Source organism: Physella acuta, unplaced genomic scaffold, assembly GCF_028476545.2.
Source record: "Physella acuta isolate Inbredline_101_S28 unplaced genomic scaffold, ASM2847654v3 ptg001067l, whole genome shotgun sequence".
Classification (NCBI taxonomy): domain Eukaryota; kingdom Metazoa; phylum Mollusca; class Gastropoda; family Physidae; genus Physella; species Physella acuta.
Window position 1 is genome coordinate 4092 of NW_026732584.1, and position 20103 is coordinate 24194.

Below are 20103 nucleotides of genomic sequence, written 5' to 3' on the forward strand. Positions count from 1 at the left end.
ATGGTGTTAAACTTACATATCTAGGTGTTGGATTGCTTGGGTGAGAAAGCCAGTGATTGCTAGCCTGCACACTCCACAGTGTGAGGCTTGTTAGCTGGGAAGTACAAGCCAACAAGCCACTAATTCCGAAAGCAGTAGTGGAGCCTCGGGTTTATTTTTGGCAGCTGCGACACGGTTGGTGTAAGGTAATGCCTCACCTTATGGCCTATCAGCTGTGAGGTGTGAGAACATGTAACATGGGCAAGATAATGATTTTCTCAACCTGTTGCTCAGTGTATGTGCCTTGTTTTCCGAGATACAATCATTCAATCGTCTATCCGAATATTAATTCATTTATTTATTTACTTCTATCTCTACTTAAAACTTACTTTGAATATCATTATTCTTTACAATAAGTTCACATTTTTTAAAAGTTATTCTGTTGATAATAATATACTGCTGGGCATTAAATGCAGTTAAGCACAATATACCACATGCAACTACTTGTTTTTTCTAATTTTCTGAAATTGCTTTTTTAGCAACAATTGCCGCATCTTCAGCTTTAACAACAGAAGTGGTCACAACAACCGATGTTTCAATAAGCGGCTCTACATTTGCAATCGCAACAACTGCCAAGTATCAAACAAGCACGAATTCTGAAAGCTCTGCGACTTTTTTGACTATGCAATCAACATTAAAAACTTCCACATTTAGAACATTAGACTCATCTGTGCTAACATCAGACGTTTATATGTCAAGCACACCTGAATCATCTGTACAAACAACAGGAGTTTACACATCCATTACAACAGAATCACCTGTACTAACAGCAGACTTGTACACATCTAGTACAACTATATTACCTGTCTCAACATTGGAAGTGTATACATCAAGCACACTTGAATCAACAGTGGAGACAACAGAAGTTTACACAAACGCTCCACCTGAATCAACTGTGCCAACAACAGAATTGTTTACATTCACTACATCTGAATCAACCGTGCCAACAACAGAAGTGTACATATCCCGTACACCTGAATCAACTGTGCCAACAACAGAATTGTTTACATTCACTACATCTGAATCAACCGTGCCAACAACAGAAGTTCACACATCCAGCACACCTGAATTACCTTTTCAAAGTAAAGAAGTTCTCACATCCACTACACCTGAATCAACTATGCCAACAACAGAAGTTCCCACATCCACTACACCTGAATCAACTATGCCAACAACAGAAGTTCCCACATCCACTACACCTGAATCGTCTGCGCAAAAAACTTACGTTCCCACATTCAGTACAACTGTATCTATTACGCCAACAACAGAAGTTCCCACATCCACTTCACCTGAAGCATGTAATGCTACTCACTATGGTCTGAACTGTGCCAACACATGCATCTGTCACCTAAACAACACAGTTGATTGCAATGACACCACAGGAGAATGTTTGTGTGCAGCAGGTTGGAATGGCACCACTTGTGATGAAGATGTGGATGAATGTCTAAATATCAACTACTGTCTTGAAGCTAATGAAATCTGTTTTAACTTGAATGGATCTGCTGAATGTCTATGTGACTTTGGGTTTCAAAGATCCTTATTTAACTACAGTTGTGAAGGTATTGCTTTTTAGTTGTTTTGACTTTGTTTTAGTTTTTTGCACCAATTGGTATTATATATATATATATATATATATATATATATATATATATATATATATATATATATATATATATATATATATATATATATCAACCAATGCATTTGTAACATGAGCAAAACAATAGACTGTGACAATGTAAATGGGTCTTGCTCATGTATAGCTGGATGGAGTGGCGCATCCTGCAATCAAAGTAAATTTTTCTAATTTTCTTAATTTTCACAGTATAGGTTTATAATTTTATATAACAATATATTGGTAAAGTCAGATTAAACTGTTTATTATTATTTCTTCATATATTTTTTCATTAATGCAATGAAAGCTTTTTTTAGCATCCATATTTTAATACTGTATGTTATTAATTTTATATAATTCATAATTTTTAAATTTAGGTACATAGTTTTAATATCAGAATGCTTTGTTTAATAATAAGTCATTTATATTGTTTACAGCTTGTAGTGCATCATCATATGGCCCAAACTGCAAAAGCAAATGTACTTGTGTTTTCAACAACACAGCTGATTGTAATGATACATCTGGAGCTTGTTTATGTAAAAGTGGCTGGAATGGTACAAACTGTGAGTTAGATATAAATGAATGTCTAAATAAAAGCTACTGTCTTGGTGTACATGAAGAATGTAACAACTTGCAAGGCTCAGCTGAATGTCGATGTGAACTAGGATTTGATAACAGAACTGGTGTTTGTCAAGGTAACTTATTTCTTATTATAGAAGTTTATAAAAGTGATATTTTTCATTGCTACGTTTATTATAATTTTTTTCTTTTTAAGAAACTAATTTTTTTTTACATGCATAACAATTTTATCTAAAATTGTTCGAATCATCAATTTAAAAAAAAAATGTATCTATTGACAGTTTAAATATTAGTGACATAGCTCAAATAATATAATATTAAAAAACTTTCTAAACAATCTTTCATAGGTTTTCCACAAATTATTTTAGATCTATATTTCTTCAAAATGGGTTGGAATAATAAATTGAAAGGTTGAGGGGGGTGCAAATTGAAAGTTTGAGGGGGGGTGCAAATCGAAATCTTGAGGAGGGGGGTGCAAATCAAAAGTTTGAGGGGGACGCAAATCAAAATCTTGAGGGGGGGGGGGGGTGGGGGTGCAAATAAAAAAATTTGTCCCCGGGCGCCGGGAAGGGTCGCTACGCCTCTGTTAAAGTGTAACTTGTTTCTTTATAATAGCATGTAACACAACATCATATGGCTTCTACTGTGGGAACAAGTGTTCTTGTGTCATGAACAACACAATAGACTGTAATGACACAACAGGGTCATGTCTGTGTGCATCAGGATGGACTGGTACAAAATGTGATACAGATATCAATGAATGCTTGAGTACCAGCTACTGTGTCGGTTTTCATGAAAAATGTTACAATTTAAATGGGTCTGCTGAGTGCAAATGTTTGCCTGGCTATGAAAAAAATAATGGAACTTGTCAAGGTAAACTATAATTAGCTAATATTTTCAGATCATGTATATTCTGTTATGTAATCTCAATTGTAGAAAATAAATGATATTCTGATGAATTTATGTAAATACATTTACTACTAAGCTTTGAAAATGTAGTTATATATGCATTCTCATTGGTTTTTTAATAGCTTTAATCAAATATTTTTTTTAATTAACAATTATTTTTAGTCAATTACCTGTATGTTTTAAACAATCTATTTATGTTTATTATGATACATATTTAATCTTGTATTTGGTAAATTTTTATCGGATAGAAAAGACTAAAAATTTTTTTAAAAATGTAAAATTAAGAAAAATAAGTATGTCTTTTCTATTCTCCAAAAGTATGCAACAAAACACACTATGGCTTGGATTGTTCTTTGAAATGTGTCTGTGTCATGGAAAACACCATATATTGTAATGGAAGATCTGGTGCTTGTTTATGTTCTCCTGGATGGAATGGAACCAATTGTGAAAAAGATATAAATGAATGTGATAATATAAATTATTGCACTGAAGTACATGCAAGCTGTTTTAATTTAAATGGGTCTGCAGAATGTAGATGTGATAATGGTTATCGAAAGCTTTCCAGTGGAAAATGTCAAGGTAAAGATGCACTCCTATGTTAAGAAGTAAAGCACACTCTCTAACCTTATCAAACATAGGCAAGGTGAAGTAGAATTCACTTGTTTTAGTTATCTCTGCATATTAAAGTATAGTATTTACAAATAGTGTGATAAGTAAACTAGTAAACTAATTAATATTTCAGAGGGATAAAAATGTAGACAAAATAACACAGTTCATACAATTTAAAAATTTATTTTAATAACATATAATGTTAACTGCCCACATTTTATACTTTTTATTTACTTTTTTTCCTAGCTTTATGTCCTAATTGTACAGAAGCAGAAGTTTGCTTTGATGAAACAGCTGATAAATGGATCTGTAGGTAAGATAAACATTACGTGTGTTGCTTAATAACAACAATCAAAATAAAAACAAATTTCTACAAAGGGATAAAAAATGTATTGAAACGTATTTTAAAAATCAAAAACAACACTGGTCATTATTTAGGTGCATTTACAATTGTTTTTTTTTTTTTGTTTTTAGATTTAATGATTCATGTAAGTAAAACCTCTTATTACAGTTTGAACAAATTATCAAAAGTAAAGATTTTTTTTACTAATGAAACTATTATCATCCAGACATAACGTCTGTTGAAATCTCCAAACATAAAACACTAGTTATCATGGACAGGCAATTCAATATTTTCTTGGTAGTTATACAATATGCCTCGAATTGCTATGATAAAGTGTCTAAAAACATCATATTTTTCTTCTATTCATAACTTTAAATTAGGTATCTATCCCTATGGTCGTGTCCAAAAGGATCAATCATTGCCAAAAAATAAAGAACTGGCATCAGCTAACTTATACATTGAAGATTTCATCCCATATCAGCTAAAGTTAATTAGCTCTGTTTGGGTATGTAAGTTTAATGAAATTATTATATTATTATTATATTATTATTATCAATTGAAATATATATTTTACTCATTCAGACATTACTTATTCATGTCAGTCAATATCTTCACCCTTTTTATGCTATATGGGTTTCTGTTAAATTATTTTTTTAAACAGATAACAGTTAATGGCCTTATAAGCTTTGATGAAGAGTATTCCAGTTTTAATCCACAAAAGTTGCCAGTGTTAGACACAAACTTAAATCAGCACAATGTGTTGGCTGCATACTGGACTGATCTTGATGTTAACGAGGATGATAATTGTGAAGTTTACTATCAGGTAATTTATATCATTCCAGTATTGAGAAATATACTTTTTATTTATTATTTTAATTCATTATGAAATTTATCTAATATCATCTAATCAAATTAATTGTATATTTTTTTTCTTATGTTGAAAATTTTTAAAAGTTTAATAATTGTAAACTTAACCATGATCACACAGTTAAATCTATTTTTTCAGATGTATGATTTGTATTCTAATAACACTTTGGGCACAGCTGTTTTTACCAAAGCCAATGCAGATGTTATGGCTCTCACAGAAAATAAAAGCTACAATGCTACAACAGTAATTGTGGTTACATGGGTTAATGTACCAGCACATGGAAGTGTGGATGAGGTATTTTGATTTTAGCACACCTTCCTTTTTTATGTCTAAATGAATGTTCTATTTTATTGCAAATTAGAGTATTGCTTTGCATATATGTGGCTATATAGAATGCAATATGGGATGGGCACAAAAACAATTATTATCTGCTATTGTAACTATTATTGGCCAATTCCCTACACCCAATACATTGCGTGTCATTGTTACATGTCGTTAAACATTTGTTTTTATGCAACAAAATCTGAAATCATATTACATTGAATGTTTTTCTTGTTTCTTCATAGCGTGTCTCATTCCAATGTGTCATAATATCAGATGGACATACAACATATGCCATATACATCTACATCCAAGGTGCTATGAAATTCAAACCCTTATCAGCCAGAAATGTTGAAGTCGGTTGGGCAAATTTTAGCTTTGATACCTCACTTACAAGTTACTACAGATTTGATACAGTTTTGGGGAACACTGGTAAATAGTCTATAGTACTAAAACTCAAGATAAGTAGTAGTAAATGAGCTTTGATTTTATAAAACTGGTCTATATTGATTTCATGAAAAGCACTAAATTTTTTAGACTAGAATACAATATTGTTTTTGGATTAAAATTTTTTGTGTTTTGTTACAACAGGAAAACCTGGTCTTTGGATTTTTAAAGTTGGAGAAAACAAAAATTTTAAGATGATGTGCCGTACATGGTTTATCTCTAATCAAGGAGAACTGCCTAGTAAAAAATGTCTTTAAAACTATTAATTTACACAAAAAAAATTATATTTTAAGCACATGACATCATTGTCTGTTCAGTTAATTCAAATATATGATTCAAATGTTTTGAAATTATAATAAATGTTAAAAATCCTTTATGAGCAGCTATAGATCTCTGGAACAAAAACCTACTGCCAGCCTGCCCTTGTAATGAAGTTGCTGCCAAAAGTAGCCCAATCTGGGTTCCTAGCAGTCTAGCCTATTCGGATAGAAACTGCTTTGATCTATTACCATTTTATGGAGAATATGGAAGGGTATGGCACTAATATTTGACCTCAATTACCAAAACATTTTTTTCTGTCTTCTATACAAGCTGAAAAACTATTTTCTTTGATTTTCTTTTCTTCAGAGATGCTGCTACAAAGCTGATGAAAGTTCAAGTTTTTTTAATACAATCCCACAAGCTGGAAGTCTTCTGAGATATAATTCTTTCATTTACAAAGAACACGATCAGTTGGATGAAGACCCTAAAGACTGGTGCTGTACTAAGTCAAATTTGTGTGACCTGTACTATACTTTAAGACCAATTTTCTCATGCAATGGGAGTAACTGGGCTAGTAGTAAGATTATACATTTTGTAAAGAATTTTAAGCTTAACATTTATTGTACTTGTTTTGCGTTTTCTAAGGTGAAACTAAAATAAGAAAAAATTTATTTAAACTGAATTAAAAATCTGTCAGTTATTTCTTTGCATATTAACAATTTAATTATCTTAGCTCCAATATTCAGAAATAATTTAATTTTTTTGTCATTAAAATAAATATTAAAAACAGGCAAACTGCTCTTGACTATAGTTACATATTGTTTAGCTTTATTTATTTAAACCACTACTACACTTCTTATAACACAGTAAGGAAAATAATTACAAAAAACAAATGCACTTCATTACAAATACTTTTCATAGGTTTCTTGTTTGGAGACCCCCACATAATAACCCTGGACCAAAGATCATTCATATTCAATGGACTGGGAGAATATCACTTAGTGCAAATAATAGGAGCTACAAACCAGCATTTTAAATTGCAGGTAATATAAGTATATTTTGCTTTTGTTTTAAGACTAAGAGCATTAAAGAAACTATATGTAATTAATTTTTTACTTTCTCGTATATACGAAGTATAGAGAAAGTATTGTAATCGCGCAAAAAAATCTCTTCAAATTTTAACAATTTTCACCGTATTACATCTCGGTCCTTCATCACATCCAAAGTATAGAGGACTTATTTTAATCGGGCAAAAATTATCAATCCAGATTTATCAAAATTAAGAAGTTTTATGCGTAATCCATTCTGAAAAACTGGGCTTTGCAATCCTGTCCGTATGTCTGTGTGTCTGTCTGTGTATCTGTGTGTGTGTGCGTGTAAACACGATAACTTGAGTACCGTTACAGTTAGGTTGATGAAATTTCATATATAAGTATTTTATCAAAATCGTAGATCCGTATCAACTTTTGAGCGATTTCCGATAACCGGAAGTGGTACTTTTTCTACTTTGAATTTTTCAAAAGCATATAACTTGAGTACTATTTCAGAGAGATAAATGAAATTTCACATGTGAGTAAAAGATCTAATTTTCTACCTTCTGTTAAATTTTGAGTTATTTCCGTTGACCGGAAGTAGTAATTTACGCTACTTCCGATTTCTCAAAAAACTAATGTAAATTTTTTAAGTACTAATAATATTGCGCACTATTATGCACTTTTTTATTTGGCGTTCACTTGGTGTGCAATTCTTTTGTCTACGAGATTTTATTCTATTTTTAAAACTTTAAGTATTTAAAATGGATTAAAAATCATGTCTATAGCCCGAGTTCCCATCCCCTGTTGTTTTATATTAGAATATTCGAGAAAGTTTAGGGGAGATCACTCCCGGTTTATTTTTAAAGATTTTTATATATCATATCAAAAAACAATTATAAATATAATATACACATTATAAATATTAACTATAAATTTAAATATTGGCTAAATTTTAATGTTTATGATAGAAATTAATGTATCAATTAACATTTGAATAAGCAACTTGTTTTATAATTCATTAGGGTAGAACCTGTCGTGCATTAAACAGTAATGGCAATGAAACTCTAGCCACAGTCTGGTGTGCTCTATCAATGACGAGTGGTGATGAAAATTCACTCAGAGTAGAAATCAGCCCTTCAAGGAAAAGTAAGAATAAATGTTAAATATTCTTTAATCATGTTTAAACAATATAGTAATGTAATACTAAAATCAGATTTTATTGAAACTACAATATATATGCCTATAGTTTGACCTTTTTTATTTTTTAGTAGCTGTGTATATGAAAAGAGTTTCAAATTTCAAATTTTCAAATTGAGTATGCCTACTTCTAAAATTTGAGTCCTAGACAGATAATTATTTATTTAATTTTAAAAACGATGTGTGGAATATTGAATGTTGCTCTTTCTGTATATTTATATATTCAGTTACCCTGGGTTTCTCCTGGGGGCTGTTGAAACTTTCAGTAAGGCAGTAAGGTCACTTGAAATTTCCAGAGGTTGGGCAATTGAAACTTTCAGGGGGGGGGGTGTCACTTGAAACTTTCAGGTTGGGGGAGGGAGCTTTTGAAACTTCCAGGGTGGGGGAAAGGCCTTTGGAACTTCCAGGGGGGTCACATAAAACTTCCAGGGTGGGGGAGGGGGCATTTGAACTTCCAGGGGAGGGGGAGTCACTTAAAACTTCCAGGGGTGTGCAGCACTTTAAATTTCAGGGGTGAGTGTGGACACTTGAAACTTCCAATGAGGTTACTTGATAATTTCAGGGGGGGGGGTCACTTTAAACTTCAAGAGATGGGGCTATTAAACTTCCAGGGGGGGTCAAATGAAACTTCCAGTGAAGTCCCTTGAAACTTCCATTGGGGGGGGGGGGGGGGGAGGTCACTTGAAACTTCCAGGAGCAGACACTTGTTATAGTATACTTTTTCTATTTTAGCTTGTACATGGGCAGGGTAAAATGTTAAAGTAATAATTGATGTATGGTATGCTGTGGTGTAAAGTGAGTCATTGGCAACAGCACTAAATAAAATGTAATAACCAGGCCCAATAACTACATGAGAATTCATTGCACACAGTTTACTGCCTGTAATTAAATTATAAATTACTTACAAAAAAACAAGGTAGATTATAAGATTAGGTAATGAATTTATCAAACTTGAAATTACATTGATAATTAAAATATGAGTTCAAATTAATACAGTAAATGAAAAAACATATGTAAGCTCATGTTAACTGTTCCCAATGGGCTCAATCTGCAGTGCTAAAACCAGTTGTAAACATGTAGCAGAGCTAGTAAAAACTACACAAGGGTTTGCTGAGGCGTCAGTTCACATAATTAGAGAAATAGTTGGTGGCGGCCACATCTAGAATATCAGTATGATACCTTTACTGTCAAAGGTCCTCTCTTCCCCCTTCCCCCCAGGAGAGACGCCTGAAAACAAAAACACTGCTACTTTCTGTAAAGTGAATGCATTAAAGAAGAAATATTGTTAATTTAAATATTTAAATAATATAATATTACTAATTTTATTATTTTTTTTCAGTTATGATAATATATGCTAATAAAAGAGATTATACAACAGAATACTTAAGTAACCCTAATTTTTTTACATTTGATAATAAAATGATATTAAGAAAACAAAATGGAGCTTTAGAAGTGTCTCTTCCAGAAAGTAAGTTGCTTTTAATTTATATAATTGGAAATTATTTTAATAACATTGCAAGTTCAAACATTTACTACTTCTGAAATCAATATTACCATGAATTAGAGAGTGATGTATATGTAGATGTAGAAGGTGTAGATGTAGATATAGATGTAAATATATTAGTAGATGTGGATATGGATATGGATGTAGACAATACTTAATACTGTGTCTATTTATAAAATTAATTTCAACATCTATTGCAGGTATTGGGATGACTGTTACTCTGGTAAATGAATTACTAGAATTTTCCCTCACGCTAGACAAAAAATATCAGAAAATGACCACTGGTCTTTTAGGCAATTTTAATGGAGACAAAACTGATGATTTTATTTGCCCAAATGGAACACAACTCTCTGATGATTCAAGTGAAAAACAATTATATGAGTATGGCAAGTTATGTAAGTATAAAATACATTTTGTATATTTTAAAATACCATTAGTTACTAGCTCTGAACTTCTTTTAATATGATTTACATTTATTTTCTCATTTTTTAATTTTATTTTGTGTATGAATGTACTGCTCTATGTTTAATAAGATAAAATGTAACAAAATATCATGTATTTATTTAACTCTTAAAAACTATATATATTTTCACAGCATAGCAAAATAATATTTTTTTCAACAAGAAAAGTCATAAGTAGCAACATCAATAAAAATTATTTAGCCCTTTTTAAAAAAAATAAATAAAAAATATAAAACAACATAAAAATATATACAAATAATTTTGTACAAATTGCCCATTGATTTTTTTTTTATTTTCAGGGGCGATAACTCAGAATGAAAGTTTATTCCAGTACAGCTATGGACAAAGCACAAGTACTTTTTCTAACCCTAATTTCACACCATTATTTTATGATGAACAAAATCCTACAACAATAGCAGAAGCTGAAAAGATTTGTAATGGTTCAGGAAATCTTCCTTGTATTTTTAACTTCATTGCTACACAGAATGAAAAAATTGCTGAAATTTCTTTAAAGTCTTCAGTTCAGTTTGAAAAAGTTTCAGTTAGCACAGGTAAATGCAAAAACCACAACACAAGATTATAATTTTTAAGTTTCTGATTCCAAACACATTTAAATGCATTTAAGTTTTGTTGAAATTTATAAAAAATAGAAACATAACACTTAAGGTTTTGCTGATTTTATCCAAGAAAAAAACTTATTATTATTTTGTCAAAAGCATTCTGCTAACATTGAAATATATAAAGAGAAATAAAGATAAAAATTATAATTTAAATTGCAAAATTTTTAAAAAAGGTAACTTTATTTACACTTTAATAAAAATTTGTTAATATGAAAACGCTCATGAATATTTCGCACTATTTTAATCTTCAGCAAACCAAGCCCCATATATTATTGTCAATACAACACATGTTAGGGTTACTGTGAATCAATCTTTCAGCCTAACTCTAACAGCTTTTGATCCTGATGGTCAAGATGTTACTGTTGTTTTAATGACCAATGCTAATTACACTTTTAAAACTATTAATAAGAGAGACACATCAAAAGCTATTGCATCAACTTATTCAATTGTATTGTCTGACACTGAAACTCAGATCTTGTAAGCATACTTTATATTATAATAAATGTCTACATGTAATAATACACTATGTCTTTAAAATTAAATGTTACATACTTTTTCAAAGGGTTTGTTTTGTCTTAATAAACTTAAATTTTCTTTTGCTTAAATCCAGATTCTCATCATCTGATAGTAAAGGACTGCATTCAGAATCAGTAGCAATCAATATTTCTGCATATAGTGGATGTAGTTATTGTGGTACATGTGATGAAGCTAGGCTTACAGCAACATCAAATCCATATTTTTACTGGCAAGCATGTAACTGTAACATTGGATTTGCAGGTTTCTTTTAATTAATTTATATATATAATACTAATAGTTATAAACATAGATTATTTTTATTTTATAATGGTTTATTAATTTTTTTGTTTGAAAATTATTTTAAACATTTTGTTAACTAAGTTAATCTGAGTTTGAAGTTATCACAAAGAAAATAAACGTTGGTCTTTAAATATAAAAAAAATAATCTTTAATCTTACAAGAATATATTTATTGTAACTTTGTGAAATCAAACATTCCCCAAGTAGATCAAAATGAAAACACAATTTGACAGCTTTTTAAATAAGTTTTAGGTACTATTCTCTTGCCATTAGTATAAATATTTAACATCATTAATATTTTGTCTTAAAAAGTGATACTTTTATTTTTTATATTTAATTAAAAATCTATTATTCTGCCTAACCAGGGATGATTTATTTCTGCACGGTTTTGTGTAATGGTAAAATATTCTTATGTGTGTAGTATTCCAACTCTGACTAAATAAAAACTAGAATAGACTTTCAACTGTTAATGCAACCAACAGGTAATGACTGTGAACAAGACAATGATGGCTGTGCTACCAATCCTTGCCCCAGCATGAAAGGTTGTGTAGACATAGCAGCTTCAGAAGAACAAGTCACTGGGCTATCATACACATGTAAAGATTGTCCTATTGGTTATCAACTGAATTCTAAAAAAACCAAGTGTGAAGGTTGGTTTTTTGTAATTATTTAAGTTATATTTATCTAAAATAGTTAGAGTTCCATTGTATTTGTTGTTTGATTATTTCTTTAATATTTTAACCTCTCATGTTATGTTTGTTCAAAGATGTTGATGAATGTAAGATAACCCCACCTTGTGGTGCATATGCTGTATGTGAGAATAATTACGGCAGTTTTGTTTGTAACGGCCCAAAAGGCTTCAGAAAATCTGGATCAGTCAATTGTGTTGGTAAGTATTAAACATTTTAATGTGTAGCTATATTTGTCCTACTACATTAGATTAAAACTATATTGTTTAAATATTTACACTGATAATAATATCTTTTATTTATTTTACATAATACAAAAAATCTTTATTAAGCTTAAAAACATTAAATTGTTTGTAAGTAAATTTTAATAATATACCCACAGACATCAACGAATGCTCAGAGAAATTACATGAGTGTGATCAAATATGTGTTAACAACTTAGGCAGTTATGATTGCAGATGTTACCCAGGATTTGCTAGGACTGATGGCAAATGTGAACTGACAGAAAAGGGTATCTTAAAAAATAACTAACTTTATTAATAAGTTGTGTTTATAATAATGTATTAAATGATTTCTTCTGTTTTACTATCTTAAATGTTTCTATTTGATTATGAAGTATTAATAATAGCAAACATCTATTTTTCCATTGATAGACCCATGTACATTAATTAACAAGTCTTGTGAATACAATTGTCGAAATGGCAGCAATGGAGCAGAATGTTTTTGTGCATCAGGGTACAAATTAAAAGCAAACAACTATTCTTGTGAAGGTATTTTATTTTTTTCAAAGTATACATGCATGACATCAATATGAATCACTAATTTTTTTAAAAACTTTAACATACCCTGTGATGATATATTACTTTTGTTTAATTTTATCTCAGATATAGATGAATGCAAAGAGAAAATCTGTTCACAAATTTGTATCAACACAAATGGAAGTTTCAGTTGTTCATGTTACTCTGGATATACTCTCAACAAGAATGATTTGCGATCTTGTGACAGTATGTAATTATAACAATTTAAACATATGATATTTAGGCCTACAGCTTTGTTAGAAATGTTTCACCAGAAATGCACAATTTACAATAATTTTAAAATTAATTATGTAGTATTTAAATGGTACTTTTTACTAACATTTTTTTCAGCTAGTGTGTTATCTTCTATAAAAAATAGAACAGAAATATTTAATTAAACATCCATTTAGTGTTGTTTTAACCAATAAACCTCAATAAATATCTATCTTATCCAAAAAGGGTCCTCACTACTTATCCAAAATTGTCAGTGTTTTCATTTTTATTGTACTTTTAATAAAAGCAAGATATGAATTTTGTATTTCCCTGCAGAAGTAGAAAGTACATTAGAGAGTAGTAATTTTTCCATTTGATTTCCTTATCAAATGGAAATACTAACAACCGTTAATGAGAGGATTTTTTGGTTTAGTAAAAGAATATGTTATTCAACTTAAAGTACATTTACTTTTTATGACACTCATTAAATAACTTATTTTTTTAAATACTTAAATTTAATGAATTAATGTGAACATTATTTTAAAAAGCTAAATTCATTTTTATTTTCAATGACTTGGGCGAACAATTTTTTAACTAGAGGTTTTTAACAGTATTTAATAAATTATTCACTTGTCAAGCCTAAATATTTAAATTTGCAACTAGTTTATTTCACTTCTTTTTGATCAGTTTTATTTTGTTTCCAGCATGTCAAGGCAACACCTATGGTTACAACTGTAGCAATACATGCCAGTGTAAAGGACGGGCTGTAAGATGTGACAATGTTAAAGGCTGTATCTGTCAAAGCAATTGGAAAGGAGAAACATGTGAAATAGATGTGGATGAATGTGCTATAAAACCTGATGTCTGTCCTGCGGATCATAAATGTATAAATACAGAAGGCTCTTATACTTGTGACTGTCCTGTGGGTTATGAAGATATAAATGGAACATGCATTAGTGAGTTACTTTTTTTTTCCAATATTTTATAATATATTTTCAGTTGCAATGTTTTATGCATTGATATTCAGTTTCCATAAATTGCTTTAATTAGTTATTCAAATGATTTTAGTCATGTATATTTATATTTAAATCAGAAATAAAATAGAATATTGAGAAATTTACTTCTTTTCTATTCATTAGTAATAGGCTAACAGTTATCCGTTATACCATTGTTGTGTTGTATTTTAAAATACAAAATTATTTAACTATTAAAATTGTTTAAATAAAATTAAAATACATTGTGCTGCCTAATGTAAGTGGCATTTTTGAATGTGTTGTTTTTACCCCAAATTTGTTTTCTCATAACTGCTGCTGTTGAACTGAAAGGTATAGTATTGCTCTAAATACTAAAATACTAAAAAATGGGAATGCATGGTGTGATAGATTGTAATCACTGACGAGGAGCCACATTGGTTGTTAACAGTCTTTATTTACAGCCATGAGGAAAGAGGAAGGAAGTACAATGCACAAGGGACATCACTCAAGATAACAATATAAATATAATACTAATACAGAAGAGTGAGTTCCCTTGACCTCACAATTATCTCAATCTATTACATCCCTTTACCCTTAGAACACAATAACACATCTCTCAATAGAACAATTGATAGTATCCTAAAATCACCAATTATATTGTAACATGAACACTATGGTAGATTACATCCTTACAAACAATGCACAATATGCTCCAACATAATCAAGATACAAAACAATGATGTCAAAGTCCTTTTGACCTTTAAAATCATAGGTCTAACTTATTTGGGACTTTGATTGTCCTGCTTGACCTTCTCAGTGGCTTTTGATTTGGTGACTCAAGATTCTGACCATCTGGATTCTCTATCTCAGGAGGTCTAGGATTTAAATCATTAACTCCAGAATTTACATTTTCTGACTCCAGACAACTTGGTTCACTCATATCAACAGAACTTGGTTGTGGAACAAACTGAGTTGGTGTGAACTGATCAGATTTGGTGGGATTGACAGATTCACACTTATTATCTGCACAAGTTATTTTTAACTGGTCTGCATGTCTACGGACAATAAGTCCATCATTTGTTTTTACTTTATAAGACACAGGTCCTGTACATTGAACAATTTGACCTGGTATCCATTTTTCCCTTCTCCCATAATTTCTTAGATACACATTATCATTAACTGCAAATTCTCTTTCAATGGATGATTTGTCATGATTTACTTTTTGTGTATGTTGATGTTGGGAAACAGACCTTTGAACAGTTGGATGTAGTAGGTCAAGATGAGTTTTAATTTTCCTACCACATAACAATTCACATGGTGCAACACCTGTTGTTATATGAGGAGTTGTGCGGTATTTGGTTAAGAACCTGTTTACTCTTTCATTGTCACCTTTAGCTTCTTCTGTTTGGTATTTACCTTTGATGTTACCCTTTTAGTTTCTTTAAGTGCTAATGATGTTAGCAAAGTTGTTTGATGATCACATTCCTTCTTACTAATGTATTCTCTTTGAAAGCATTTGAAATTGCCATATCACCATAATCATTTATTAAGTTACAAATACTTTGTTTAGGCAACTCTGACTGATAATGGACTGCATCTTCTCCATCTTTTAGATTATCTTCACAAAGGGTTTTATTTCTTATTTAATATGGCCTTAAGTCATCATTCACAGACTCTTCAGGCCAACCATTCTTACAGTGCTCATATACTTTTATTAAGCACTCATCTTTTTGTGTTTCTCTTTTAATATCATTCACATTTATATTGGAGTTATCCATGATAGTGAAGAGAACAAATACATCTTCTGGTACATAGCTCAGGCTTTGGTTTTTTAAAGGTAATCTACTAAGACTATCTGCACTATTCTCAGATCCAGGTTTGTATTTCAATTCATAATTGTATGCAGTTAGTGTGATAGCCCATCTTTGAATTCTTGGTGAGGCATGCTCAGGTAGGGTTTTGTTTTCTCCAAATAAACCTAGCAATGGTTTATGATCTGTAAAGATGGTGAACTTCCTACCAAACAGAAACTTATGAAATTTCTTAACACCAAAAATGATGCCTAAGCCTTCCCTATCTAACTGAGAATAATTTTTCTCAGCCTGGTTCAAAGATCTACTGGCAAAAGCAATGGGTCTGTCACCCTTCTCATCCATGTGGGACAAGACTGCTCCTACACCATCTGGTGAAGCATCACATGTTAATATAAGTCTTTTCCCTGGGTCATAGTGAGTTAGTAAGGTGTCAGCAGACAAAGCCTCTTTTGCTGTATTAAAAGCAGCTTCTTGTTGTTTACCCCAGTGCCAAGTTGCATTTTTCTGTAGCAGCTTGTACAGTGGTGATAGTTTACCAGACAGATTTCCTATGAACTTTGCATAGTAATTTATCAAGCCCAAAAAAGCTCTTAGTTGTTGGGTATTTTCAGGTTTGGGTGCTTCTTTAATGGCTTTTGTTTTCTCAGGTTGAGGTCTGATACCTTGCTTGCTTAATATATAACCAAGAAAACTAATTTCTGTCAGCATGAATTGACATTTATCTTTGTTTATCTTTAAACCTTTTTCACCAACAATTTTCAATACTTTATCAAGTGTTTTAAGATGTTCAGTGTCATTCTTACCAGTTATGTACACATTGTCAAAGTACACACAAACATTTGGAATGTCCTTAAAAATACTGTCCATGACAGCTTGGAAAATTCCAGGGCTGGATGATATGCCAAAACATAGTCTTTCGTATTGGTAGAGTCCTTTATGTGTGTTTATTGTCGTATAGACTTTTGAATCTGGATGCAGTTCTAGTTGAGTGTAAGCATGACTAAAGTCTAATTCAGTGAATTTGTCTCCTCCTGCCAAATTCAAAGAAATTTCCTCAATGTTAGGAATAGGGTACCTATTTAGCTCTATTTGCTTATTCAGTGTAGTTTTATAATCTCCACAAATTCTTATAGAACCATCCTTCTTTAACACTGGCACAATGGGCGTTGCCCAATCGGAATAGTCTACCTTCTTTATGATGCCATTAGATTCCAATCTACTTAGCTCATTTTCAATTTTATTCCTCATTGCATAAGGTGGAACTCTAGCTTTGCAGTATCTTGGATTTGTGTCTTTAATGCTTATCTTCACTGTTCTATCATTTAGTAAACCTGAATTGCCAAAAACACTTTTATTTTCAGATATTACTTTATCTAGTGAAGTAAGACTAGATTCTTTTCCATTGACCACTGAAAATATACTCTCCCAATTTAACTTAAGATCACTTAACCAGTTCCTACCTAGTAATGGTGGTCCATTTCCTTCAACCACAAGAAGAGGAAGTTTAACACTTTGACCATTATAACTTACATGAACCATACACTCTCCTATTACCGGAACATTGTCACCAGTGTATGTTGTTAGACACTTGTGACATGGCTGTAGAGGCACTGATCCTCCTGTGACAGCGTCAAAATCTTTCTTTGTTATGACTGTTAGAGATGCTCCAGTGTCAAGTTGGAAGCTGATGCTCTTACCGTTGATATAAACTGGTACATTGATGGGAGCATGACTTATTGATTTCACAGAGAACAGGTTGAAATCCGGCTGCGAATCAGTTTGAGCATTTTCACAGGTAGAGTGGTTCATTGGTTGGGTTAGGTAGTCTTGGTGAGAGTTAACATAGTGCTGCCTTTGGTTGCGGTACTGTCTTGACTGGCTAGATTTAGCAACAGACGAAGACTTTGCAAAGCAGGCCTTGGCAATGTGACCTTGCTTACTGCACTTATAACAAGTTGCAGACTTGAACTTGCATCGATGAGATGCATGGGGACCTTTGCATCGATGACATTTTTGATAATTATTACTAGATTTAGATCTAGGCTTTAAACGTGCAGGCTGTTTAGCATAAGTTGGAATGCTCTGATGGGGTTGGTGTTTGTTGACTAACCTGCTGTTTACTGCATGTATCTCTGAAGGCGTTAGAGATTTCGCCGCCTCTGATGACTGCTGGAATGAAGTTGTTAGTTTTATTGCTTTTTCTAATGTTAGATCTGACTCGAGCAGCAACTTTCTTTGAACATCAGGGCTGTTTAGACCTGTCACAAACTTTTCACATAGTCTGTCAGACAGCGTATCGCCGAATTTACAAAATTTACTTAGATGACGTAAAGCAGCAACATATTCTGATATTGACTCGTTTGGTTGACGAGTCCTACTGTCAAATCTAGCTCTACATAGAAACTTTGATGGGGTAGGCGCATGGTGGTCTGTTAGCAATTTGCTCAGCTCGTTAAAGCTCTTGGTAGTTAGACTAGCTGGTGCGCATAAGTCTTTTAGTAGCCTAAATTGTTGAGGCCCTATGACTGTTAACAAAACAGCTCTCTTTCTGGCTTCTATCGTCACGTCGTTAGCTTCAAGGTAAAAGCTTAACCTATCTAGGTAATCTTGAATGATTTCATCATTCGAATCAAATTCTTTTATTTGGCCATACAGCGCCATTATTCTAGAAATACTTAGCTAATAAGCTCTAGCAAACCTCTTTTTTGCGTAAGTAGGTGCTCTTTCTAGTAGATTATTTATCCTTCGTCGCCAATGTGATAGATTGTAATCACTGACGAGGAGCCACATTGGTTGTTAACAGTCTTTATTTACAGCCATGAGGAAAGAGGAAGGAAGTACAATGCACAAGGGACATCACTCAAGATAACAATATAAATATAATACTAATACAGAAGAGTGAGTTCCCTTGACCTCACAATTATCTCAATCTATTACACATGGCCTACATTGTTGAGCACTAGGCTGCTAACCTGCAAGTCTTGAGTTCGAAACCAGTTTCAAGTCAGTATAATGTCCCCAGAGGCGTAGCGAGGGGAGGGACATACATCCCCGGGCGCCGACCTTAGGGCCGCCAAAATGGGTTGGAAAAACAAATTGAAATTTTGAGGGGAGTGCAAATCAAAAGATTGAGGGGGGGGGGGCAAATCGAAAAGTTGTCCCTGGGCGCCGGGCAAATTGCTGACCGTGCCTTCCCTTCATATGCCTAGGTCAAGAAATATATGAATTCTACTTCATCGGTGCAATGAATTCTTTACTTTTTTACTTTAAACACGAAAAAACACCTTTCAAACTTGACATTTGTTTTAGTATTTATTGATCAAAACATAAAAAAAAAACTTCCTTTTTAACCAACCAGATATTAACGAGTGTGAAACAAGAAACATTTGTTCTCAAGCATGCATTGATACACCAGGGTCATTTATTTGTGAGTGTAGAGATGGATTTTTAAAGCTTCCTAATGGCACTTGTAAAGGTAACTTTAAGTCTTTATGTATTGTTTCTGTTGTATGTAAACCTGATAATCATTTAATAAATCATTTTAATTAAATGAATATTTAACTAACAAAAACAGTTTTCTTCCCACCAAACAGATATTGATGAATGTGAAATTGACAAATCTGGCTGTAAACAGAAATGTATCAATGTCCCTGGAAGTAGCAACTGTGACTGTTATCCAGGCTACAGGTTAAAAGATGACAGGAAGACTTGTGAAAAACATGGTAACTTATAGCATGCATTGACCTTAAAAATTATGTTCGTAATAATAATATCAAATAATAATAACTTCAAATTGCTATTGTAGCCAACCAATAATAAAATATGAGTCAAAATAATTTTAAAATATGTCAAAGGGCATTTATTACTATAAGCTTTAACATTGTGTACTATTTAATTGATACTGTAGATGTTGATCCATGTGAAAACTTTTACCTGAACTGCAGTCAAGGATGTACTGTATCTAATGAAACAGCACAGTGTTTTTGTGCTATAG

General features: G+C 31.9%; 1 protein-coding gene and 1 long non-coding RNA gene across 2 annotated transcripts; both read left to right on the forward strand.

Moving 5' to 3' along the window:
• Positions 1-236: 236 nt before the first annotated feature.
• Positions 237-10770, forward strand: LOC131955457 (mucin-like protein). Its single transcript, XM_059319595.1, has 19 exons — positions 237-240; positions 519-1598; positions 2092-2349; positions 2849-3106; positions 3461-3721; positions 3998-4064; positions 4226-4239; positions 4475-4599; positions 4756-4917; positions 5101-5256; positions 5529-5715; positions 5875-5970; positions 6114-6262; positions 6358-6568; positions 6913-7034; positions 8048-8171; positions 9562-9690; positions 9927-10121; positions 10487-10770. Exons 1-19 carry the CDS (start codon positions 237-239, stop codon positions 10768-10770), a joined length of 3882 nt encoding a protein of 1293 aa, XP_059175578.1.
• Positions 10771-19488: 8718 nt separating this feature from the next.
• LOC131955456 (uncharacterized) lies at positions 19489-20102 on the forward strand. The gene is made up of 3 exons (XR_009388858.1): positions 19489-19584; positions 19703-19831; positions 20017-20102. It is a non-coding gene; the product is annotated as an uncharacterized LOC131955456 (long non-coding RNA).
• Position 20103: the final 1 nt, after the last annotated feature.